At 38.8% G+C, this 27423-nt stretch overlaps 2 protein-coding genes and 1 long non-coding RNA gene across 6 annotated transcripts; 2 read left to right on the plus strand and 1 right to left on the minus strand.

Moving 5' to 3' along the window:
• Positions 1-741: 741 nt before the first annotated feature.
• On the plus strand, positions 742-7147 carry pmt (phosphoethanolamine methyltransferase). 3 transcript variants are annotated; one of them, XM_067518053.1, is made up of 12 exons: positions 742-894; positions 2609-2780; positions 2918-3073; positions 3230-3366; positions 3612-3763; positions 3931-4119; positions 4592-4681; positions 4785-4874; positions 4964-5086; positions 5303-5434; positions 6756-6872; positions 6985-7147. In XM_067518053.1, exons 2-12 carry the CDS (start codon positions 2620-2622, stop codon positions 7093-7095), a joined length of 1458 nt encoding a protein of 485 aa, XP_067374154.1. In that variant the 5' UTR covers positions 742-894; positions 2609-2619; the 3' UTR covers positions 7096-7147. The 3 variants fall into 3 exon arrangements, with proteins under 3 accessions (XP_067374154.1, XP_067374153.1, XP_067374152.1); XM_067518052.1 differs by having other exon boundaries at positions 778-898; XM_067518051.1 differs by lacking the exon at positions 742-894 and adding an exon at positions 1166-1347.
• On the minus strand, positions 4005-10239 carry LOC137133919 (uncharacterized). Of its 2 annotated transcripts, none has more exons than XR_010915344.1 (3): positions 8487-10239; positions 5987-6086; positions 4005-4142 (listed from the first exon to the last, which is right to left on the minus strand). It is a non-coding gene; the product is annotated as an uncharacterized lncRNA (long non-coding RNA). The 2 variants fall into 2 exon arrangements; XR_010915345.1 differs by lacking the exon at positions 8487-10239 and adding an exon at positions 6223-6762.
• zgc:152774 (uncharacterized protein LOC553526 homolog) lies at positions 8238-27303 on the plus strand. Its single transcript, XM_067518050.1, has 17 exons — positions 8238-8395; positions 8512-8584; positions 15307-15439; positions 16330-16550; positions 16724-16871; positions 17820-17973; positions 18952-19080; positions 19464-19583; positions 19740-19843; positions 20165-20293; positions 20846-20962; positions 21967-22044; positions 23340-23379; positions 23464-23873; positions 24180-24687; positions 25271-25434; positions 25916-27303. Exons 1-17 carry the CDS (start codon positions 8330-8332, stop codon positions 26070-26072), a joined length of 2751 nt encoding a protein of 916 aa, XP_067374151.1. The 5' UTR covers positions 8238-8329; the 3' UTR covers positions 26073-27303.
• Positions 27304-27423: the final 120 nt, after the last annotated feature.

Here is a 27423-nt window from a genome sequence, read left to right on the forward strand (position 1 = left end):
AATGTGCAGACTCACACCTTACCCACTGCACCCTCATGCACAATACCTTCAACAGCCACACCATTCATAAACCCATAACTAACATCTTGATCGAAAGGAATCAGAAGGTCAAGTGTTGTTCTCATTGGGGAATAGTAATTCACTTCTGAGTATGCTTTTTGTGAAACTCCTGCAAAGAACATTTATTAGCTACAAGTCACTTTTTATATTAGGATTGTACATTAAATAGTAAGTAGTAAATTAAATAGTAAATAGTATTTCATGTATATTTGTGGAGATTCGTGCACATTTCATTGGCACTGCAGCCAACTTGGTGGATGAATTAGATTCTCCCCATAATTATGGTGGACCAAAGTTTTCATGTGGCTCTGTCTTACCACAGTACATCAGTGGAAAATTTAGTTTTTACTACTCCTCATACTGTATGTGTATTTTAGGACCACTAGTAGTGTTTACAGTGGTCACATTGAGTTAAACACTGATCCCCTAAGATTATTTCAGTGGCTAATTGGTGCTGCAGCAAAGGCAAAATACACCTGTAGCCTGTTCCCCCGAAAAATGTGTTTGAATTTGTAAGATAAATGTTTTCTGAGACATTATGTCTAATAACTGTGTCACATGTCTTAAAATGATTGACCTTAATGACATGAGATGTAGCACAGTTTTCTAGTTTAGGGAGGCTGTGGGCGGCGCTCAGCACTCATCGCTCTCCACCTTTACCGTGGTTCTCAGCTGCACCATGAGGCAATGTTGCGCAATCGACGCATGCCACGGGACATTTCCAACGTGTCAGCACAACAGAGATGAGCCGGGTGCGGGTGTGGGACCTGTCTCTCTGGGATACACAATACTGAACAATTCCGCACACGCCAGCGCCACAATCGAGAAAAAGACGTGAGTGAGTCTACTTTACTGAAATATTCATGTATCTTTGGCGCACACTCGGTATTTTATGCAGGTCTATGACGTATAAATACAGTCAGGGGAATCCCCCCTATAAAAGCACATTTATTAGTCTTCAGACCCTTGTCCCAGTGTGATTATTCGTAGGAACACCCTCCCCTCCCCTCCCCTGGCCTCGTATCGGTTGCACCCCAATGGCCAGTTTCCTACCTGGCGTGGAGACCACCTCTTTTACGCGCCACGGTCATCCTGTTATTTAAACGGCACTGACACACAGGTGAGGTGGTTCCTACGCTCTGACAGAAACAGGCGCAGTAACCTACTTATCAGTAATACGGTCACTAATTTTCACACTGAATGGGTTTACTGTAGATTGCTTTCACCACAAGTTCAAGACCATCATGGAAAAAGACACGAGCAGTGTGGAAACGGATTCTTTTGCTGGTGAGACAATTTACAGTAATGGTGTGGTTTGTTTAAAACGTGGGTCTAAGCCTGATGCAGATGATGACACAAAGTTTGGACGATGTTGAAGCAGCAACGTGTTGCTTTGTGCTGATTGTTCACTCGGTGGAAGTGATCCTCCTGGGAACACTGTGTCGGAATGTGTCAGTGATTAAACTGAACCTGTCCAGTGACCCATGAGCATTTTCTGCTTTTCAAGTTTTTGTGGAACAAGTGATCAGACCTCACATCCGTTTTCATCTTTATATGTGAACATGCTGCTGTTCACCGTGCTGGCAGCTTAGCAAAGTGTGATTTATGCGGCTACTGAAAAGCCGCAGAAGATTAGGAAAGTTTTATCAGGATTTTTTTTGTAACCACTGGTACATCATTGCATCATACCATGGGGCCTGTTGCATAATCTTCTGGTAAACATTAGAAGCTAAGGGCTTATTTGGCTTTCTGTAGGTGATAAACGACAAATGGTTGGAGGAATTATCATTATAGGTTTCAATTTTTTTATTTTTTTATTTTTTATTTTGTAATATTTATAGTTTCAATGTTATGCATTGATCTTCCGTTTCTAAGTGCACGTGAAAACTGATTGTGTCATTGAAGTCATGAAAGCTGCATGTCCTGTTGACAAAAGCATGCACAGGCTGTTGAATTATGTTTAATGTGTGTGCCACACATCCTCTCTGTGGAGTTATGTTTGTAGAATTACAGCTCAAAACTTCTATATTAACAAAAATCTCTGTGTAATAGCATTTTTGCATTTATTTCAAGTTACACGAGTTGAATATTTTCTGTTAGATATGACTGATTGGACATAGCATGCAATTAATGGGCATGTGTTTTTCGAGCTATTTAACAGATGATTCATAGAAAAACGAGCTGAGGTCCTGTTGTTTGTGTCCATTAACTGTATAATTATGAGAAGATAATTCAGAGTGTATGGATTTGTCAGTTGTACATGGCGAAGTTCTTTGACTTGCAGGTTGACTTTGGAGGTATGAATGCATTTGGGCCTTTCTGCTTATAACTACACAATTATAGGCCAACACCACTGTTATTTATAGGTATTTTGTTCTGTGTATATCATTGGTATAATACTGCATAGAAAAAATGTAATTGTGTTGCTAATTCTATTGTCCACACACACACACACACACACACACACACACACACACACACACACACACACACACACACACACACACATCCTTTTACTAGCTTCATCTTAACTCCTGTGTATTCACAGTGCGTAACAAGATGACAGAGTTTTGGAAGGAGCATTCCAAAGATGCCACAGTGGAGGAGATGATGCTGGACTCTCGTGCCAAGGAGCTGACAGAGCAGGAGTTGCCTGAGATCCTCTCCATGCTGCCCAGCCTGGATGGATGCAAAGTCCTGGAGCTGGGGGCTGGTATCGGGTGAGGCTATAGCTGCTATAGTTAAAACATTCTATATGTACTACGCTGGGTGATGTTTTAGATGTGTTGTTAAAAAGGGTTCACATTTGGCAAACTTATTTAGGACATCGATTTATTATTGAGATGTGTCTCTACAGTCGCTTCACCAAACATTTGCTGACCAAAGCCGGCCATGTGACGGCTGTGGACTTCATGGAAAAATTTGTAGAGAGGAACAGGCAGGACAATGGTCACCATAACAATGCTACCTTCATCCAGGCTGATGTCACGAAGCTGGATGTCCCCCAAAACAGGTGTGTCTTAAGATAATACACATTACTTGTATCTTACATTGAATTTGTACAGAAACTAGAAGTAAATTATACACAGAAACTAATTTGGTTTTAAATTATTTACTTAATGAATTAATTATTTCACTCATTCATGCATGCTTTCAATGTTCTTCTCAGTATTGACTTCATCTTCTCTAATTGGCTGCTGATGTACCTGAGTGACGAGGAGGTCAGGTCCTTCATAGGGAAGATGCTTGGCTGGCTGACGCCCGGTGGCTTTCTTTTCTTCAGAGAATCCTGTAACTACCGGTCAGGTACTGAGCTCATAATAAAACAATTTTCTTTCACCATATCTAAAGATTTATGATAACTAAATCTGAAATTTTAAAAATTAGGCAAAAGATTCATATAAAATATAGTCTCTGCCCAATAACAAATTCAGTTTCTGCATCACATATGAACCATAATTTAAAATCAACTTTTTTAAACTAAATTATCTTTTTTCTCAACAAACACAATAAGTAGAAGGCCCCATTTTAACACCTAACTTTCTGCCAAGGTGACAGCAAAAGGGATTTTAACCCCACTTGCTACCGCACTGAGGCCCAATACAGCCAGTTGGTTTCATCAATACAAGTGGAAGCTCCTGAGGGCGGCCAAACATTTGGCTTCGACATTGTGCTGAAAAAGAAAGTCAAGACCTATGTTGAGGTAGTAATTTTTGTCAAATACTGTAAGAGAAGAAAGATGGCACTGTCGGATGTAAGAACAACAATTTGCAGTGATTTTACTTACATCTTCATCACCTTCTTCTCCTGTGTCCCCCTCTCTGCACCCGTCATTGTCTTCTCCATCACTTTCTCATCTTCCTGTCACAGATGAAAAACAATCCAAATCAAATCTGCTGGCTGCTGGAGAAGGTTCCCCGCTCCTTAAATAGACAGGACGGATTCAGCACATTCCAGCTGTTCCTGGACAATCAGCAGTACACCAGGCGTGGTATCCTGCGCTACGAGAAGATGTTTGGCGCTGGATACGTCAGCACAGGCGGGCCCAGCACAACGAAGGTAGGATTAAAGTCTGGAAAACACTGTAAAGAATCAATGGCAGTTTCTAGGAAAAAATAAAACAGGACGAAACCAAGCTAACCAAATGAGCCCTATCACAAAACAAGTTCACTCTGTTTCCCTCAGACCCTCCATTTCATCCTGAGAGAAAAATCTCTGAATATAGAGTCTGACTCAGACTTTTCCTCTAGGGTCACCGTTGGTTGACATTTATGGTTTGGAGGGAAGGTTTCGAGTCAATACTTTGATTTCTGACCAAATACAGTACCAGTCATGTACTTAGTGTTTACTGCAATTTAGCAAAACATGCATGTCAGCATTATGCTGCTCCTAAATACAGCCTAACAGAGTAGAACGTTTGGCTATTGATGCTGAATCTTGTTGTGAAGCACTTTAACCTTCAATTGCAGCAACAGAACAGGATTTTACTGTAGCTTTTAAATATCTGAGTTGTTTGTGTGTTTGTTAACAGGAATTTGTGGACCTGCTGAACCTAAAGCCCAGTCAGAAGGTTCTGGATATAGGCTGTGGCATTGGTGGAGGAGACTTCTACATGGCAAAAGTAAGAGTCAAGGAATCTGGCCCAGTTTACTAATAAGAATGATATGGAGATATATTATATTTACGAGGACAATAATGATGGTGATGACTACGCTACTCTTCAGACTTTCGGAGTGGAAGTGCTGGGCCTGGATCTGTCAGACAATATGGTTGAAATTGCCATGGAGAGGGCAATCGCCAAAAAGTTGCCATCAGTATGTAAAAATATTGTTTAAATACCTCCGATCATAGTTTGATTAATGAGTTGATTACAAAATGTATCAGTAATGACTTGTTCTCTCAGGTCCAGTTTGAGGTGGCTGATGCCACTAAGAGGACATTCCCAGAAGGATCCTTTGATGTGATCTACAGTCGAGACACTATCCTGCACATAGATGATAAACTGGCTCTCTTCAAACGCTTCCACGTGAGCATTTTGTCATACAAATGACTGTAGGGTTAAGTCCAAATTTCTCATTTCACTGATTTCCCAATTTCTTTTTAAGCTTCTGTGGCAAGAAAATCCAGTTAAATAAAAAAGTAACACATTTTGTGTCATGAGAATAATTTTTTTTTTTTTGTCCCTTCATCCAGAATAATTTTAACAACTTATCTTCTATTCATTTCTGGGCATTGTGACTAGTCATGGTTAAAGCCAGGGGGGCAGCTGCTTATCAGTGACTACTGCTGTGGGGAGAAACCCTGGACACCAGCATTCGAGGCCTACGTCAAACAGAGAGGCTACATCCTCTACACACCATCACAGTATGGCAGTGTAAGTATACAATAGAGCTTAATTATGTCATAGTTTGTAAAAGGGCTACATTGGCATATGGAGCTATTGTATTTTTTGTCTTGAAGGCTTGCTGTCACACATACAAATTTTTACATATAATAAAATACATATAAGGTAAAAAAAAAAAGACATACAGTTAAAGACAAAGGAAAGAAAGGCAGATCACGTTACCACGAAACTCCCAAGTGTTTATATACAGCTTTTGACTTTCTTTGACTTTACTGGCAAAAAACGCTGATCTGTTTCTTGTGTCCCATAGACCTTACAGATTTTTTTTTCCTGAGTTTCTATTAAATTATTAGTCATTATGATTAGTATTTTTGAGCGATAAAGCACTTAACCAATGAATTTGTTTAACCACTAGTTTAGCAAATAAACCAAAAAAAGTGATGCATAAATTGAATATCTAGAACTGCTAATCTATTATCTATAATCTAAGTTTTTGAAACTGTAATTAATGGCAGTTATGCACAAATAATCATACATAGCATCACCATTTCACATTTGTGCTTCTTTGACACGTTTACATACTTTTAAAAAGTTGTCCACCTGAGTGAATCACCTCAGCTGGGATCCGTCTCTGTGCAGCAGGTGCTGCTGTGGGTTGTGTGGTTGTATGAGCTGCTTCACCCTACATTAGACAGAAAGGCAGAAAGTGAAGATACTGCATCAGAAATGCTACAACTATAACTTCACATCTGTTAATTTCACTCAGTGCAAATAAATGCTGAGAATCGGTCAGCCTTCCTGTTCAAGGTCACACTCACTGTCAAGCTCTGCAGAGGTGATGCAAAAGGTCATCCTAATGAAACCTGTGTTAACAGCCTCCAAACAATTAGTGGTGTTAAAAGGAATTTGCATTAATTAATTATCGCATTAACAATTATTAATGTTGACAGGCATAAAACAGACATGCTTCAGGTCTCTTTCAGTTCACTTCCTGTCAACTACAGCTGCTGTCAATTATCTAAAAACAAAGACAGACAAAAGCAAAAAAGAAATTAACAGTGAACAGTGAACACTATCCTCCATGCTTGTCATGGACCGGTCTGTTTTACTAGCACCCCAAACAAGCCTGTCATGTATGGTGTAGATCAATCAAATGAACTTAACCATCAGCCTTACAGCCGTTTCATTAACAGGCAGTAACCTGCACAAGAAGCAGATATTTTACTGCTTTACTGCTTTGCAGTGGTCAAAGCTGAAAGGAAGACTGTGGATCCAATGTGAAAGCCATTGGGTAAAAAAGTCAGTCTTCTGTAGTGCTGACGTATTAACCCTTCTGTCTGTCCTCCTTCAGTTCATTCAAGAGGCTGGTTTCTGCAGTGTCCGAGCAGAGGACCGGACGGCTCAGTTTATCCAGTTCATTAAGGCAGAGCTACAGAGAGCAGAGGACATCAAGGATGAATTCATTGAGGTTGGTGTGACAAAAACATGCAGACATTGAATCATCTAAATCAGAGGCCAACATCATTCACTGACATAGCAAAACCAAGACAAGCCTGAATTTGTGCCTCTATCTTCTGCAGGAATTCTCTGAAGAGGATTATTTTGCGATAGTGAATGGATGGAGAGAAAAACTGGAACGTTCCAACAGTGGAGACCAAAGATGGGGACTTTTTTATGCACAAAAGGATTGAATACTTACATTCTAAATGAAGAATATAATAAAATGAAAAAGCTGAATCCTTCTCTTATGTCTTCATCGTCTTTACTTTGTTTTTGAGACCTTTAACAAAGTATTTATTTTAGAGTACTGATGTATTATTGATGTGTAACAAATTAGGTGCTAATTAAAACAGAAAACACATTCATAATTCTGCTTACATAGAGAAATAGATATTGTAAAAAAAACAATTTTTCTCGGACTTAGGCCGTGTAAAACACATTGTAATCTATCATTCTCCTGATCATATCCTTCTGCTTACTGACAAAACCTGTCAGACACGTACTTTTAAACAGGTGCTACCAGGAAAAATGGCTTATTTAATACAAAATTCTCTCCCAAATAAGCTGCTCAGCAAGACATGTTATGTGTTATGTAAATAAATTGCATAAATAAGACTTGTGTGTCTTATGTATTTAGTAAAAAGGAGATTTATTTTTTGTCTTCAACCCCAGTGCAGGAGTGTAATTTAAATGTTAAAAACGTTCTTTACAAAAATCATCTGGTGATATTTGACAGCTGTGCTGTGTTTGAGGATCGTACAAGTTATTTGGTTGTGTTTGAGCTATTTATTAAACGTTTAGGCAGGAAGGACCATAAAAATTGTTTAATGCAACAACCTAGTACTGCTCAATACTGTAGGTTGCAAATTTCCACAGATAATTTAAACTAAAGAAAATATTTTTCCAATATTTACAGGAATTTGCAACATAACTACTAAATATAGTTGTTGAAACAATGTAATGAGGTATAAAGTACAGCATTTGTTACTTAAATGTCCTGGGTCAGAAGTATATAAAGTAGAATACTCAAGTAAGGTACAAGAACAGAACTACGTTACTATTCTTTTTTTCGTCTTTTGACAGTAGATGTATGATGGAGCTGATTTTTGCTCGCTTAACTTGTCCCTTAATATGTGTAAATGTGTTATAAGGGATGCACTAACAGGAAATGGCTTTGTTTCAGTAAATACAGGCTTTAGTTGAATATTACGTTCAATACGGTAGCTACACAGTCAAAGACAAACTCATAAGCTACAACGTGCTTCACTTCAAAAAAAAAAAAAAGAAAAAAAAAAAGAAAAGCACCCGGCTGAAACATGCCTCCTCTATCTGTGTGCTCGTCTGTTGACTTGACTTCCTCTGGCGGTGCAACAAGCCCGAAGACGCAACGCCCACTGCCGCGTCTGGCCACGCTCGTGCGCGCAGATGACAGACACACAGCAGAGGCAAAACATGGCGAGGTTAAGCGAGCATGGGATTCGTCTGAGTTCCGTATGTATTTCGACTCTATAAAGCGTTTAAGTTGCTATTTGAGTGTGGCTCCAGCGGCGGGAAGTGACAGTGACAAAAGATGCAAACTCACTGGCGTGTTGTTGTTTTATTTCCAGATGAGTCCTTCCTTCCTGAACAGCAACTCCACAAGTCACACCTGGCCTTTTAGTGCGGTGGCAGAACTCATAGGTACGATACATGTGCAATTTCTTTCTTTTGTTTAGTCCTGTGCACCTGCAAATGTTCCTGGTTTCTTCTATGCACTCTTCCGCTGTCGCACAAAAAAAGTGGACTGTGCGTATAACAGACGTCTGTGTTTGTGGTGAAATGGACCGAAATGGACTTCCTCTTTCACACACACCCTATGATTTTATTATTGCTATTCTCCCGATGCAAGTTGTTTTTTGTTTTTCTTACTTTTTCCTCACATTTTAAATAATAGTGCCAAAATTCGAACACCCTTTTAAACAGTAGAGGGCTACGCTGTTGCAATTAGCGCTCGTGTCTCCGTGTGCAAGCTCTGTACGTCCACATGACACGAATCGTCTGTGTGCGGCCTGTCAACATTGTCATTCAACACGCTTTGCTTTCGTATTGGTGAGACGTGCTGACCGTCTGTTGGCTGCAAGGCTTTAGCAGGGAAACCACGGGGGGTGTGCTTTAGAAAAACAGCGGCGGATCTCGTACTCAATAACTCTTCTTAAGTAAAAGCACTCTGGGAAAAGTCTCAGTATTACACCGACCCAAGTAAAAGTTAGTAAATGGCTTATAATTTAAATTATTAAAAGTAAAAGTACATATTTCCCCATCCTTTCCTGTGGACTGGTGCTGTTTGATGTTTGTAAATCATTGTACTATTTTAAAGATTCTGGTTCATTCTACAATATTTACTGACCACATGCCAACATGTCATGTTATTTCCTACCATGTTTTCCTTCATAGTATGGATCACACTTTTAGTAGCCAATTTAAATCCAGATTTATTTATGATTTGACATTCAACCAAAATATACCCCCCCCCCCCCCTCCACACACACACACAATGGCAATAACCATTTAGTTGACAACTGGATGATGAAATAGGTCTCAACTCTGCTCCTTACTCTAACCTAACATGCAGCGGCTGAAGTGGAACAAAACTTTTTTAGAAGCTTATTGTCGTTAGGGTTAAGGAACCGAGTTAGGTCAGTCACAACATCACAAGTGTAAAAACAAATGCTTAGTACTGACTAGAAAGCTAAAACTAGAAAATAGTATGTACTATAGTGTATGCATTGACTTATACAGCAATCATATCCACAACATTAATACCACCTGGTGGTTGTAGTATAGAAATGCTGTATGGGTTTTATAAAGTAAATACTAAGAACTAAAAAATGTATCATTATAAGAGAACCACTTATTGTACAGGTTTTGCCATATTTACCTCAATCAATATTGTTTAAAATACATTGTTTCTTAGTAGACTGCTTTTACTTTTGTACTTTAAGTAAAATGTTGATAATCTGCATAGTACTTGAGTAACATATTAGAAGTGGTACTTAAAGTGAAGTGGAAAATATTTGCACTTTTACTTGAGTTTTGAGTTTGTGTATGTCTGCCTTATGTATCACAATCTGTGTATTAGGCTGTTTAGCCACACTCAGGTCAGAGTGGGCATAATGACCCATGTGCCCCATGACTTTATTAGGACCACCCATGTTAACATTGTGGTTGATCGTTGTGAAAGAGGATGTATAAAAACAACAAGACGTATTGAATACACCATACATGTCTTATACTGTAGTTCTTTTTTGGTTTTGTTTTTAGCTGGAGCTGAGGTGTTTATCAGATAGTCATAATATTTTGTTACTGTATGAGAAAACATAAATGTCTCATCATTGTGTATTGATAACTGTACAGTAAGTGGTGAGTTACACTCACCTCTGCACATCTTAATATACATTGAAATATCATCATATGTTTTCACTGAAGAAATTCTGACAAGCTAATGATGGCTGAATTCAATTTATTTAGACTTCTAATGTTGTAGCTCACTGTCCCACTGTCTTCCTGAGCCACTTGACAAAAACAGGGACCTTGTTTATTTACATGTAGGATCTTGTTTTCATTATTCCCATTAGGAACAAGAACAACTTTGTACTCACCAGTTCAGTTGCTGAGATCTGAGATAACACAAAAACTAAAGTTCAGTCGGCCTGTAAATAAAAGGGGTCAGACAGCCCTGCAATAAAACCCAATAATAGTTAAGGAAAACGTATGAGCAAACATTTCTTCCTACATTATAATACAGAACTTTGTTTCCTTTATATAAATTTAAATCTGGCGAGGATGGTGTGTTTTTAATGGATGCAGCTTTAGACTCACTCATTTTGCCTGTTAGCCACTGTAGTTACTGTGCAACTCATAAAGTGACCAGTAGCAGTCATCCCTCTGGGTATAAATGAGAAGCGTACTTTCAACTGCCTCTTTCTCAAATGAAGAAGTCGTTTTTTAAAGGCCCTCTTGTGCAGAAAAAAAAAAATTCTCAAAATGTTTAAATTGCCGTTGTATAAGTGATCAGTTTTGAGGCAACCTTGTCTGTTTCTGTCATGCTGCCCATGGTCTATAGTATGCTGGCTCATGGAAAAGACTGTCATTTGTTAAGAAAATTAGACACAATCCTACTGTTCGGAAAACATCCTGGTGAAGTCTTGAATGTTCAGCAGCGGGTTCTTTCACTTCCTCTTCAGGATCAGACAGGGACAGCCACTTATTAAAGGAGTATATACTGTGACTATCCTTGTACTACGCACTGCTTCTATCTTCAGATTGACTGGACACTACCGATTCAGGTAATTTTGTAGGTCAGGGATAATTGGAAAACAAGCAGGGCAGGGGACCAAGATTGGCTGCCTGTGCTATATACACTATATTGCCAAAAGTATTTGCTCACCTGCCTTTAGACCCATATAAACTTTAGTGACATCCCATTGTTAATCCATAGGGTTTAATATGACGTCGGCCCACCCTTTGCAGCTATAACTCTTCTGGGAAGGCTTTCCACGAGGTTTAGGAGTGTGTTTATACACACTCCTAAACTCCTAAAATACATACTCCTAAAATACATCATACACAGTGCTTGCAGTCTTCGCTCTAATTCATCCCAAAGGTGTTCTATCGGGTTTAGGTCAGGACTCTGTGCAGGCCAGTGAAGTTCTTCCACACCAAACTCACTCATCCATGTCTTTATGGACCTTGCTTTGTGCACCTGAATTCATTTTGGCAATATAGTGTACATATCGTCTTACACAACATGCTTCTGCCATGGCAGCAATTACTGGAGAAAACAATGCAGTGTAAAGTCATATAAATAATTTACTTACATGTAAGGTCATGCTTACACTTGGAAGCACTGCCTTGCACTGTGCCCTTGCATATTAGTCCTGACTTCCTACTCCCCTGGTGCCCCCGTGCTCAATTTGTGCTTATAATGGTCCATAATGTGAGACCACCTAAAGGCAAAGTTATTCTTCTCCATAGATGCAGAGAAGGGTGTATCAGGTCACAGGTGCACGCTCCGACGTGAACATCTCTTAAATCACACTACATGTTGTGCGAAGCTGTGTGTCAATGAGCTGATTGGTTAACATCATAAAGTTGGGGGGTAGGACCTTAACAGTAAGGTGAAGAAAAGGAAGAAACAAAAAAGGACAAAACAATAAGAGGAACAGCAAGCAGATGAGGTTAGAAAATAAAAAACAACCTCCCTTTTTAATAACTTAGTGGAATCATTTGTTCACTACCATAGATGTATTAAGAGAATTGAATACAATGCTGCCTCTCAGCCCTTCAGCCAATTTTGCCCAGTGGCAAACAAAAAGTCCCACTTCACCCTACTAAACCTTTTCTCCACTAACTCCAGAGACAAAAGGGACATCTGTAAAACTGGTGGCAGGACCCTTTCACCTGAAAACAAAGTTGTTTTTCATAACCTTTATTCAATTCAATTCAATTCAACTTTATTTATATAGTGCCAATTCACAACAAAGTCATCTCAGGGCACTTTACAGAATAAAGTCAAGATTATAAAGATATATAAAGAGAACCCAACAATTCCCCCTGGAGCAAGCCATAGGCAACAGTGGAGAGGAAAAACTCCCTTTAACGAAAGAAAACTCCAACAGAACCAGGCTCAGGGTGGACGGCCATCTGCCTCGACCGGTTGGGGTGAGTGGAAAGGGGAGAGAGAAAAGAACAGAGTAACAAAAAGCAACAACAAAACATCGGGCAGATTGGTAGGACCAGTAGCTGCACGCTGGTAGACACACAGCTTCAAAGCCGGGGGACACCTGCAGAAAGGGACAGAGAGAAAGGGACAGAGGAGGACAAAGACAACTACAACTACGGGAGAGAACACACAGAGTTAATGACATACAGTGGTGACAATTGTGGGGTGAGAGGAGAGGAGAGAGGGTCAAGAGGAGGAAAAGAGCTCAGTGCATTGGGGGGTGGGTCCCCCAGCAGTCTAAGCCTATAGCAGCATAACTATAACTAACTATATGCTTTATTAAAAAGGAAGGTTTTAAGCCTAGACTTAAAAGTAGAGAGGGTGTCTGCTTCCCGAATCTGAACTGGGAGCTGGTTCCACAAGAGAGGAGCTTGATAGCTAAAGGCTCTACCTCCCATTCTACTTTTGGAAATTCTGGGAACCACAAGTAGGCCTGCATTCTGAGAGCGAAGTGGTCTACTGGGATGATATGGTGCTATGAGATCTTCTATATATGATGGAGCCTGACCATTCAGAGCTTTATATGTAAGAAGCAGGGTTTTAAATTCTATTCTAAATTTAATGGGAAGCCAATGGAGAGAAGCTAGTGAAGGTGAAATATGATCTCTATTGCTAGTTCCAGTCAGCACTCTTGCTGCAGCATTTTGGATTAATTGCAGGCTCTTTAGGGAGTTACTGGGGCATCCTGAAAGTAGGGAATTACAGTAGTCCAACCTAGAGGTAACAAATGCATGGACCAGTTTTTCAGCATCACTTTGAGACAGGATGCTCCTAATTTTGGCAATGTTCCGTAGGTGGAAGAAGGCTGTTCTAGAGATTTGTTTTATATGTGAGTTAAAGGACAGATCCTGATCAAAAATAATTCCAAGGTTCCTTGCAGTAGTACTGGAGGCCAGACTTATGCCATCTAGAGTAACAATATGGTTGGACATCATATCTCTGAGATTTTTGGGCCCAAATACTATGACTTCAGTTTTGTCTGAGTTTAAAAGTAAAAAATTGTGGGACATCCAGGCCTTTATGTCTTGTAGGCATGCTTGAAGCTTTATTAACTGATTATTTTCATCTGGTTCCATAGATAAATATAGCTGGGTATCATCAGCATAACAGTGGAAATTTATGAAGTGTTTTCTAATTATGTTGCCTAAAGGAGACATATATAAAGTAAAAAGTATTGGTCCTAACACAGAGCCTTGTGGAACTCCATAGCTAACCTTTGTGTGCATGGAGGATTCATCATTAACATGAACAAATTGAAATCTATCAGACAGATAAGATTTAAACCAACCTAGTGCAGTTCCTGTAATTCCAATTTCATGTTCCAGTCTCTGTAATAAAATGTTATGATCAATGGTATCAAATGCAGCACTAAGATCTAACAGAACAAGTATAGAGATGAGTCCATTATCTGAGGCCATGAGAAGATCGTTGGTGACTTTTACCAGTGTTGTTTCTTTACTATGATGAACTCTAAATCCTGACTGAAAGTCTTCATACAAATTATTCCTATGAAGGTGATCACATAATTGTTTTGCGACTACTTTTTCAATTATTTTAGAAATAAAGGGGAGATTAGATATTGGTCTGTAATTGGCTAAAACACCTGGGTCAAGACAGGGTTTTTTAAGTAATGGTTTAATTACAGCTACCTTATAGGCCTGTGGTACATAGCCTGTTTCTAAAGATAGATTGATGATATCTAATATGAATGTATCTATTAAGGGTAAAGCTTCCTTGAGCAGCTTAGTTGGAATAGGGTCTAGCAGACAGGTTGTTGGTTTAGATGAGGTAATAATTGAAGTTAGCTCAGAGAGATCTATGGGTAAAAAGCAGTCTAACATCTAACATCTAACATCTAACATTTATCTGTTTGGCATCATCCCAATGTAAAGCCTATGGTACATATAATCATGAAAAACTAGTGGGCATGAGCAGGGGGCCACATAACACAGAAGAAAACCTTTTTGGGGGGGTTTTGTGAGCCAGTTGAGCAGTTTTCTGTCAAATAACTGGGTGTCTGTCAGGTATTCAGCTCTTATAACGCATCCTTTGTAACTATTCAACTTTATTATTAACTTTATTATAACTACTTTCTTATTCCTGTTTTATTCCACTTCTTTTGTAAATACTGGTTTGCTAAACACAACTCTGCCCCTTTGGGGACAAGTATGTTTTTCTTCAAGTATGTGCATGTATATGAGAAAGACGTATTCAAATGTCTGCATATCAGGAGTATAATTCCAGCTTTACTCACCACCACGTGTGACTTTTTGTGTCTCGTCTAGTCATAGCATTGGACTTCTGTGCTCCGACACAGTTATTGATCACACTAATGTTCAATGTGTGAGAGGAGCTGTGTGCATCATTTTATACGTCTTATAGCAATATGATAATAATTTAATGAGCTGTGATATTGTGCTCTTTTTACTGTGGCCCTAACACTTTTTTTCGCAACACAGTCTCACTCACTTTTTCTATAGTGAGACAAAAATAATAGACCAGATAAACACTAAAATCCTAACTTAAATCATAAAAAACTATGTTTTTCCTTAAAGGCCAAACGTGGTAAAACCTTCAATCCACCTAGCACACTTTTGGCCATCTCGCTGTTGTTTATTCATTTCTGTCTCTTGTGTTGCAGACAATGCATCAGATCCTGGTGTATCAGCTAAACAGATCTGGATCGATGTTGTTAAAGAAGCCGATCACCACTGCCTAACTTTCACCGACAATGGCAGCGGCATGACTCCCTACAAACTCCACAAGATGCTTAGGTAAGATTCACATATACTTATTCATATAAGGCAATAATGCCAATAAAAAGCCCACAAAATATATGTTGGGACAACAAAATACCAAAAATTATGTTGTGATAAAAATCACCTGGTGGAACATCTTACAGCTGGCAGTCAGTCAGTATCATTCACACACACCATGCAGCTGGCCTGACCCGCCGGGGGCAACTTGGGGTTAGCTGTCTTACCCAAGGAGAGGAGGAGCCAGGAATCCAATCCCTAACCCCTGGGATTGGTTGACATCCTCTCTACCTCCTGAGCAACAACTTCCCCATTAGATTAGTTAGTGGAGTGGTTAGCACTGTCACTTCACAGATGGAAGGTCCCTGGATTGAACTCACCTTCCAGCTGAGTTTTTTCTGTAAGAAGTTTGCATGTTCTCTGCATGCTTGAATGGGTTTTCTCGAGTACTCGAGTTTCATCCCAAAGTCCAAAGACATGCATGTTAAGTTAACTGGTGACTCTTAATTACTCATAGGTGTGAATGTGTGTGGATGTTTGTCTGTCTCTATATGTGGCCCTGTGATAAACTGGGAACTGGTCCTTGGTGTTCTGGGGAAGGCCTTTAGAGAAGGCCTTGCTCATTACAGCAACAGAATGCCAAACCAAATTCTGCATGTATTACAACATCATAGGTCCACAGTGCAGTACAAGAGTTCACATCTGTCACTCATTGAAAACATTTGGCAGATTACAAGGCAAAAGTAATTTCTCAGTTTTAGCATTTGACATGTTGTCTTTGTATTATTTAAACAAAAATAAGTCATCATCTTCTTGTTATTTACATTTTACACCATGTCACAGTTTTTTAAAAACAGGAGTAGCACATATCTTTATTTCTTCACTCTCTCCTTCACCATTATGTCCAGTTTTGGTTTTACAGAAAAGGGCTCAGGGAAGAGCAGTCTGATGGCCATCGGTGTGTATGGGAACGGTTTCAAGTCTGGCTCCATGCGTCTTGGCCGAGACGCACTCATCTTTACCAAGAACGGTGGGTGCCAGACTGTAGGAATGCTGTCCCAAAGCTACCTGGAAAACATCAAAGCCCAAGCTGTCATCGTCCCCATTGTCCCCTTTAACCAACAAACCAATATCCTTCACAAAAGAATTAGACATGAGACGAGAGAGAGGATTATTAATATAATGGAATTCAGTATAGACAGGCTGTGATGAACCCTGAAGGTAATCAGTATTTTAAATACAGCGTATTAAATGTGAGAGAATAGTCTTATCCTGTATATCTTCACCTTAACTCAGTGTTACAGTCTCTGGTGGTGACAGAGGATTCAGAGGCCAGTCTGGCAGCCATCCTCCAACACTCAATCCTCACCTCCCAGGAGCAGATACATGCACAATTTGACTCCATTCTCTCCAAAAAAGGCACCAAGATATTAATCTGGAACATCCGCAGGTAAGAGTCAAACATTTCCTCAGAAATCAAAAGACGGCATGTTGGCCATTCCAAAGTTGGTTAACAAATAGTTTGACATTTTATCAAATACACATGCTCGCTTTCTTGCAGAGAGGTAGGTGACTATTAATTCAGTACCAATTCAGATACTGATACTGATAATATCAATTTTATAACTGTATAATAAATATGAACTATATAACCAGATAAGTGGTTCAGCTGGTGAAGCTTGCAGCTTTAAAATCCTTAATTAACACTGTTTTATCTTAAGTTATAATTTTTATGTTTTGTATTTTCATACGGAGTGCAGTGTCAGGCTAGCTGTGTCTGCCGGCTTTTCTGTTTTTATACTAAGTTAATTGTCTTGTTTTACTTTAAAATGAAACCAGTGTAAATCTCATCTAACACAGTCAATATATAGCAGCTTATTTTCCAAATTGGTGTATTATTCTTCTAGTTTTGGTTCACAAAAAAAGGTATTGGTTTTAGTTTTTAATTATGTGTTTTTAGTGTAGATTAAACATCACGCATTGGGGATTGATAATTATGCAAACATGGGTATGAACACACACATAGTATATTTGATTAAGCACGCCTTTACACAAATGCAAACAAAACAACACATGTTAATGTCATCATATGAAGAGCAGAAAACATGTCATTTCTCCTGCAACTTTCGTAAGTTCCTTAAACTGTACAGTAGTTACTGCTTAGAGCGGCTGTGTTATGCCTAGGAGTTTGGAGACAAAAATCATGCAGATTGAGTCTCCTGAAAGGTAAAAGCCTCATAGTAGTTTGGACAGGCACTCCATCTGCTTATTCAAAATGTCAACTTCAATATTTTATTGCTCAAGTGTCATTGCTACCTGGTATAACAACGTTATTTCTTTTCTTTTTTTTTCTTTTCTTTTCTTTTCTTTTGACTATTCTTTGGATGTTATCTCGAAGGGCCAAAGATGGCAAGCCAGAAATCGACTTTGAGAGTGATGCAGATGACTTTCGTTTGCCTGAGATTCAGATTGAGGAGCTGAAGAAGGGTCTGAGGAACAGTGGATCCCTGAGGGCTGAGCAAAACATCCCAGACATGCACTACAGCCTCAGGGTGAGTTGGAATAAAGTATTTCACCTGTACCAAAAAAACGAATGGTTGTTGACAGAGAGCATGTGTTTGTGTTTATTTGATGCCTAATGTCCTACCTGCAATAAATTCTGATATCTTCTTATGTGGTATTTAGTAAATGTTTTTAAACTTTTGATTGTCTCACACAGATGGAGAAGCATAAATTGTCTAAGGAAGCTATTTAGAAATTCAACATAATTGATGTTGCGCAACAAATATAATTATTACATTAGACATGCAGTGCAGATTTTAAAATCTTTTAAAAGATTTTTTAATTTAGCTTACAAAAATGACGTTTGTCAGCCAATAAAACAACAATTTAGGGTTTTTTAGATTTAGGGTTAGTGGTTAAAAATTCAGGGTAAGACACGTAGTGGTTGTGGTTAAGGTTTGGGTAAGCCTCCGCAGTACACGTGTTTTGTACGAACTTGTGCGTGTGTGGGTGGGTGTGTGTGTAAGTGTGTAGATACCCATGTAGCTGCATGTAGTGTTTGTGTTCCAGTTTCAGGTAAATATGGGAGCACCTCTGTACTACTTCAGACGTGTGGTTTTGCGCAGTACCACTGTACCAATTTCACTGTAAAGCTACAAATAAATTTGCAAGATTGCATATAATTTATTTTGGTTTTCAAAAGAATGTTGAGGGTTTCTAAAAATGATAATCTACCATTAGGTTAATATATCAAGATGTTCCAATAAACCTTTATCTTTTTGTGGAGAGATGCTGTTTACACGTCCATGAAGTCAGACACACTGAACAGTGCTCCCTAGCAGTGCAGAGATGTTTGTTCTAAAGGTTTTGGTTGAGGCTCACACTTCTAACCAATCAAAAAAATGTCAATGATTTCTGTTTGATAAATAAGTTTTGCAGCATTCGTATGTATTGTTTACTGTAGCACTAAATTAAGTTGCATATGGTAGCTTTAATGTTTTAATATTTATTCTCTCTGTGTAACTCAGGCCTACCTCAGCATTTTGTATTTGAAGCCAAGGACACAGATCATACTAAGGGGGAAGAAGGTTCTCGCCAAACTGGTGTCGAGGAGGCTGAGAAGCATTGAGCACGATGTGTACAAACCACACTTCAGTGTATCCTCTTCATCACCTTTGTGTTTTCCATTGTGCATATTTGTGTGGTTGTAGAAAGCCACGTCATCACAACCGCGCATTGATTCTTTTGAAAAAATGTGACAATAGGAAGACAAGAAGAGAAGTTTGAAGAGCTGGAGGATAAAAGGGAAAATTAAAACAAATATCTCAGTGTTTGTGGTTTAGTGTAGCTCTCAGTAAAACTAAATCAACAAAAAACAGACCATAACACAGAATTACAGTTCTTGCAATGCTACAATTCTTAGTGTGAACAGCTTAGATTAAATCACCACTCATAACTTGATCTTGCTAAATATCTATATCATATGTATTCTGAAACCTACCACTTTCCAGTGCTGTTAACCTTGACTGGTTTCTGTAAGAAAGAGAAAGTGAAAGTGACCTTTGGACTGAACCCAAAAAACAAAGACCATTACGGGATCATGATGTACCACAAGAACCGACTCATCAAAGCCTACGAGAAAGTGGGCTGTCAACTGAAGGTACAGGAAATGCATTATATGGCGTATCTATATCTATATCTATATATAGATATAGATATATATATATATCTATATATAGATATATATATCAGTGGTATCAGTGGTATTTATCATCAACGCTTTCATTTGCTTAAAGCTCTTCCCACCTGCCTACAGGCTTCAGGTCAAAGAGCAGGAGTCGGTGTCATCGGTATCATCGAGTGTAACTTCCTCAAACCAGCTCACAACAAGCAAGACTTTGAGTACACCAAAGAATACAGGTATAACACGCAAAAACACTATTAAACACATAACGGAAAATGAGCTGTGTAGTTATTAAGCAGCTCAGATTGAAGCTTGGGATACAGAAGATATTGCTGTATAAAAAAACGCTATAATCAAACATAGCAACAGTGACTCACACGGGTCTTCCTGATGCTTTTGTTTTCTGCAGATGTGAGTGTTTTTGCAGAAGCTGTTCACAGCTGACGTCATGAAATAGGCCACAGTGCTTTCAAAGTCATTCTATCTAAGCAGTCTCGTAGTCTTGAGTCAAACACAACTTGTTTTGATTATTTTCTTTTCCTGTTTCCCCCCCCCAGACTCACCCTTGGTGCTTTGGGCCTAAAACTCAACGACTACTGGAAGGAGGTGACAGAGAAGAAGGCCAGAGAGCGAGAGTTTCAGGCTCTAGACAGAGATGAAGATGAAGATAAGCATGACGCTGACAAGTTAGTTTCAACTGTTTTTCTTAAAATAGCAGTGCAAGTCGTGAAAAGTCTTGTTCTCAGCTAAGTGTCAGTGCTGTTTTTATATATATCTGCAGTGCTAAGCCCATTTCTGTTTTTTAACAAGGAATTAACTCTTTAGCAAAGGCTTCTGTTGGCATAGTGATTGCTTCAAAATTATTTTTGCAGCTATTGGTTCATCTGACGCTAAAAGCACTGAAAGTATGAAAAACTACATGTTGTTTAATAATCTAAGACGCCTTAAAATAAAAATAATCTAAGTTTTTTCCACCCAGAGCTGCTTCTCAAGAACAGTAAACATGCTGAGGCAGGGACCTTAAAAGGACTTTCTAACAAGTTATGTGGTCATCTGAAATAGAAAATATATGAGGCTTCAACAGAATAAATCTCCGTCTTTCATGTAGCTTTTTAACCTTAATGTACATGTGCAGAAATCAAGGCTTGTGAGAAAGTTTTTAAATAGTATTTTATGGGTGAGTAACCTTCCCCTTTAGCTTCTGCTTTGCTTACAGTTACATATTTCTGTTTTTCTAGTAGTCCCATGTGGGTCCAGTGTGAAGAGTGTCTGAAGTGGCGGAGTGTCTCTGCACATCATTACAGTCAGGTTCCTGAGAGCTGGAATTGCAGCCAGAACCCCAATCCACGTTACAGGTGTGTCTAATTATTGATCTATTATTTTCTTGAATAGCAGGGACAATCTTTTGGGGTCATGGTCATGGAAAGTCTGACACTGATACCACCAAGAAAATATACTTCTGTTATCAGTCAATATTGCTTTGAGTTTTGGAAGTTCTGGATAGCCATGTCCTCTGTTGTGTAACTACATGAGGGATTAGGAGGTAAACAAACTATGAATTAAGTTATTGTGTGTATGTTTGTCTACCTTTTTTTATCTTGACACCATTAAACATATGCAAAATCAGCTATTAGCAGTTCCTCTTTGCAATATCAGTATGTTTGTCCGCACAACTGTCACCGAATTACTTTGCCTTTGAAGAAAACTTAAAACATGATGATGATTCTCTGGCATGTTCTGGATTTGTCAATGATATCTATGATAATAATGACAAATTATAGAAAATACATTATTTAATGTATTTATTATATATATAATATATATTTTCAGATAGTTGTGTACTGTAACTTTACGTTGAGTACTCAGAGTAGGCTGCCTCCATGACCTATGGGTCACAATAATCCTGTAGCTCCTACTCAGCTGCATGATTACAAGGACAGATGTCCAATCTCCATAGTGGGAAGGCCACTTGTGTGCGTCGTACTACTGTACTGGAACAACCCTTTAAGTGGTTACTTGTGGGCATACGCTTGTGTAAAAGGGTTAAGACACCCACCCCGAGCCACAACATGCAGAATTAAGCCAGGCTCATTTGTTGTTCCTGTTGTCATTCTACCTCCTAATTTGAACTCTGTAAAAGCTCAAAAGAGATCAGATGTTTAGATCTCTGATCAATTTGTAAGAAGCAAAGCCTGCCTACTTTAAACTGTCGTGTACAACTTGAGATATATGCTTTAACAGTGAGAGGAGGTCATTGTCTGTGTGTGTGGGTGTGGGTGTCTTGGCTATAACAGGAAGGCTCTGAGAGCTGAGCCTTAGAAGTAGCTGAGTTGCTAATCCAGTTCTGTTTGTCTTTTAGAAGCTGCTCTTCACCAGAGGAAGCAGAAGACAGTGAGGAGCTGTTAACACCCAGCTACCAGAAAAACCACAAGAAACAGTAAATTCTAATTTCTTTAGTTCTCTCAAACTGTATCTCCATGTATAATGTATATGGACAGACTGCTTCCTGCATGTCTTCCTGCATGCGTTTTTGTGCGAATGTGGGTTCACATGCCATTTTGTGGTTTTCCTCTGCCTGCTTCACACTCTTATTTCCGGTGGTTGCCCATGTGGCCCTGTGTGTTTGTCAGACAATTAGAGAAAAGTCTTGTTTTACTGAACTCTGCCCAAACATGATCGACACAAAAGCACTGAAATGAAAATTTACCACTTTATCAGAACTGGAAATCTTATTATTAAATCTACAACTTGTTGAACAACTAATCCCCTTTTTCAGAGAAGTTTTGACTTTTTCTAAAATTAATTTTTCTATTAAAAAAAAACAAAAAACTTCTACTTTAACTACTTCTGAACCCATGTGACTATATTTCTCATGATAGTATGATGGTTTCTAATGTAATGATGCCTGATGGCTCAAAGGTCTCATAAAAAAATGGTTTCTATTCTTGGCCTTTATATGCTGATTTCCCTCGAGTACTGCATATTGTAATGGACCTACATTATTTACATTCTTGCTTTTAGAAATGTGATTTTTTAACAGAAGGGGTGAATATGACCAACCTTTGCTTGGAAAAACTATGTCTTTGGTTGATGCTCATTTTATACCTAATGATGAATAATCCATGTAGTTACAGATGTTGGTGAGGATGTTGTTAACATTTCAGTCTTTTCGACACAGTTTTTTTTTGACTGTGTTCCAGATGTTAAACTGGAACTTTAAAAATGTATGTATTATTGGGATGTAATGCCTTAGTAGTGGATGGAATCATCAAATTACAGTAGACAACTAGCTTGAACAGCTACTGTAGTACTTAAACATTAATTACAATTTTTGGGGGGCAACTGCACATATTTTAATTGGCCTTGGCAGATAATGGTGGATTGCAGTGCTACAAAACTTAAGTCAGGTTTCCCAGGTGATTCCTAATTTTTTAAATTATTTATTATTAATAATTTTATACATTTCTATTCTCTTACATCAGAGTTGCCTCTGTGACTTCTTGATGCCAGTCTGCCTGGCAGCCTCCTCATACTATTGCATACAGTTGTCATGTAATTTCTTAAAATATATGCACAAAATATATTAAAATATATAGCATTATAGTCATCTTGGAATTAGTACAGGGATTATATATATGATATTTGCCTTGCAATTTACTTTGTGAAACCTGTGCAGTATATATTTTCAGTATCTATTCAACTTAACTTGAGTTTGTTTGAATTGTTCCACAGAGAGCATCAAAAAAGCAGAAAAAGAGAAAAATCACTCGAGGTATGTGAAATTATTATCTTAAACATTTGGTATTTTGCTACCACTGTATCGTCTGCAACTTCTAGATTATTATTTGTGTTGCAGTCATGCCAATTCCAGGACCCAGTGCCTAAGCATCAAATCATCTCACGTAGTTCATCAGAGCCCAGCCAGCCCACCTTCGCGTCCACACACACACCTGACCTCATAGGAACAGGAGATCAGTGTCACACAGAGGAAGATACACCTGAACATGATCAAACATACACAGATCATCACACAGACACAAATCAGTCAATACACACAGATGATGAAGAATATACACAAAACAGGGTCAAAGCTGAAGTCACACACACACAGCAGGGGCGCGAGGGAGGGGACGTGAATATTAAAGACAAGACACAGGTGGAAAATGAAGCAGAGGATCCAGGGTTTGAAGGTGAAGAAACAGACAACAACAAGGGCACAAACACGGAGCCAATGGGGGCAGAAGAGAAGGCCACAGAAACAGGAAGGTATATATAGTTCGCCTTTGTTTTCAATTAATTTGTGTTCACAGCAGAAAAGCCTGCATAGATTTAATGACAGAATTGTTTAAGACATTTTATCATAAAGGGTTAGTAAGTCATTCAAGGCCTAATGCTAAGATTGAAAACTGTAAGAGCGGCCTTGGTTTTAAGCTGCTTTATTTGCAGAAATAACTTAACGGGCATAATTAAAGCCCGGGGTATGCTCAGTGTATTGGATTACTTGTCTCAAAGATCTTCAACTTTCACAAAGTTCTGATCTTCAACAATCTGACTAGTGTTTGTTTTCTGTAGACACAAAAGAAAATTGGGGTCGTTATTTCACTGTCTGAAAAAGAAGCCATATCTCTGGGAAGAGCGACAGCCCGACTCAGAAAACGTAACAGAAGAGGTGAATTCTGAGAAACAAACAAATGTGCCTGAGACATTTTTCTTGGAAACCAAGACCAAGCAGGACTGTAGCAACCAAGTAGAGAAATCAGGGGACTCGACGCAGCAGACACCGACCACCCTCACATGGACCCACTCACTCCCCTCCACCCAGACTCTGGTTGTTTCTCCACTGAGTCGAACAGAAGGAACCAGACCGCTGCCCCTCGAAGGGAGTGACCGGGAGGCTAAAATGCAGAAGCTTGTTGGGTTGGAAAAAGAGGTTCAGAGACTGCGTAAGCTTCTAGGTCTGGAAATCACAAAGACAAGTCAAGGCACGATGACAGTTGCCGAAAGCAGCACAGAAAATCCAAAAGAACCAGCAGCTTCCTCAGAGAGTAGAGAGGTCGGCTGCCAGACGGATGTGGCTGAGGTCAGCTCAGTTTCTACCTTATATTATAGATTTATTATTATCATCATAGTCTTTTACAAAACACAATGGAAAATGGAAAGTAACTATGTTTACCTTGAGGGAGCACATTTGCCACTCAACTTGCTTTCGAGTTTTTTACTCCTACTTTGATTTGATGCCATATAAGTCTGCACATTGCATAAACCCATAAATAACTTACCTGACAAACCAATAGCCAATTTTACTCCACTTTTCAATTTCAGTTTTCAATCAACACATACAAAAAACTAAATAGAATATATACTAAAATTAAAAAAGTTAACTGATATTAATAAATGACACCAGGGCCTATACTAATAATACCTTATGCATACTGCAACTGAAAATCTGTAGGGAGAAAAGATTTGAGCTCATGTTGTTTTAACATTTAAATCACAGCTAAGCCTCGATTATCAATCACAAGTTACCTGCTCAGAGCTCAGTACTGAGTTCTACTGTGACATACAGTGTTCTAATGTTCATCGTGTACATCTGCTCAGTTACCCAAAATTAAGCTCTAACTGCATACTTAAAGTTATCTTCTACTGTCCCTCGTGCGCTTCAGAGTTCTACTTCATCCAGCAGATCGGCCCGGGCTCTGCTGGTCCAGGGTCAGAGAGCTGTGTGTGTACAGAAGGAGCAGCCTGAGCAGAACAGAACCCGGAAGGAGAGAACTGAAACTCAGAGCAGGATGAGAGTCGGTGACAGTGAGGCCTGTGAAGATAGCAGGTGTGTTTTTTCAGATTCGCAGCACTTGCTGTATGCGTAAAATTACGTGAAATTCTTTTTTTAACCAGTTTTCTTCTGTATTTTTGCAGTTGGCTCATGCTGGGTTACATGATACGTTAAATGACATTATATGATATTACATGATACTTTTCTGCAGGGGTTGTTTTCCCCTTAGAAATGAATCAGAGTCAAATCATAAATGCTCACATTTTAAAAATACACTGATACCAAAGAAATCTTATCAAGTAAGAAAAGTCTCTAGTCAGCTTCTATCTTTAACAGCTGTCTCCTGTGTTCCTTTTCTCACTTCCCCTAAGTTATTAAAGTCCTGTCCTTATTTACGCTTAGACAGTCTTGTTATCTGTTTTTACTCAAGTGTGATTCAAAGGCATTACTCCACTACATGGGAATTTTACCTGAGTGACTGAAATGTGAAACACAAACTACTCCAGCTCTAATAACGAAGCTGTTCTCCCATCAGGTCGGCACAGGAGAATCTGCAGGGCATCCGAAACAATGTGGTGATTCTCCTCACAGCCCTCCTGCCCCAGCTGGATCTGAATGGCATTAGTTTAGAGACGACTGATGTGGACAGCATCCTGCAGCAGATCATAGAGGTCAACTCGCTGAAACTATGATCCAGCAGATTTCTCTCGGCAGAAATTCAAGTTCATTTCATACTGTATATTACTCTGTAATATTATTATATATCTCTCTAACTTACAAATATCTTTTTTAATGCTCACTTGGGAAGTTGTGTAATTCTCATGCAAATTTGTAGTGAAGCTGGCTACTGTAACTCACTGTACCTTAAAATATATTTCATTTGTAAAAGTGCACAGCATCACTACTCATATTAGTATACATTGCTTATACAAATGGACATTGAACACTGAAAGGTTACTTCGATACCCCCCCTTTTACACCTTAAATAGGTTTAATGCAGAATAGATTTAAAGTTGTCAAACAGTTTGACTTCCCTTATGCTTGTAACACTGGCAGGACACAGTGCTGCCCCCATTAGTGGCAGGTTTGTGTCTGTCCGGTGGTAGTGTCACAAAGGGTTTTTAACCAGTCTGCTTCACAACTCTACAAGTGTGAGCCCTCTATCTTTTTATTTTTTACCTTTAAAACGAGTGTTTGTTTTGCTTTTTTATATTTAATTTAGTTTTTAGTTACCCTTTATATATGAGACAATTTTTACAATTGCATTAAAAGTACTGAAACCATTTGTTTCATATCCTCTTGGCAGTTCAGTGTGATACAGTGTCTCTTGTTTTCCACAAGGTGGCGGTGAAGTCAAGTCATGAAAACACGTTTCTCTCACATGTCTACATTTAGAGAACGTTAAGGCTTTGCTGACCTCGGGAATCCTCTTATTTGACTACTTTTGGTCACTTTTGAATGTTTTGAATTATACCTACTACTGCCTAATTCATCATGAACCGAATTAAAGCTTATTAAAGCTTTAACATGGCGCCACCCAGCCAGCCAAAACATCTTGTAAATGAGATTTTCTTTTAGGTTTGTTATTCAGAACTATTGATTTTATAAAATGCCAAACACTATTGTTGTGTTTAGTCATGTTAGCAGATATGAAGACATTTTACATTATATGAATAATGTTCAAAAGAACATTATATGAATTCCGGCTTACTAATCACAGATTCGTGCATTCCTGCTGCCTATGTTTCTATTCTAGTTTAGCTTCCACTCATTTTTTTATTGTTATTCTGTCATTTTATTTCTATTTTTATGAGCTCTTTAGTCAGTGTGGCTTTGGTATGTTTGACCCTTTTTATGAATATCTCATTACCTTTGTGGTTTTTGAAGTACTTTCCCTTTGGGATTAATAAAGAATTTTACATATTTGGTCCAGATGTTCCTGTTGGCTAAGTGATGGCAGCCAAGAGCAGCATGGATGCCATTTTATTAATAGTTGCTAAATTTGTTGGTATGTGACTAACAACATTTTCGAGGCCATTGGCT

Source organism: Channa argus, chromosome 10 (assembly GCF_033026475.1).
Source record: "Channa argus isolate prfri chromosome 10, Channa argus male v1.0, whole genome shotgun sequence".
NCBI classification, from domain to species: domain Eukaryota; kingdom Metazoa; phylum Chordata; class Actinopteri; order Anabantiformes; family Channidae; genus Channa; species Channa argus.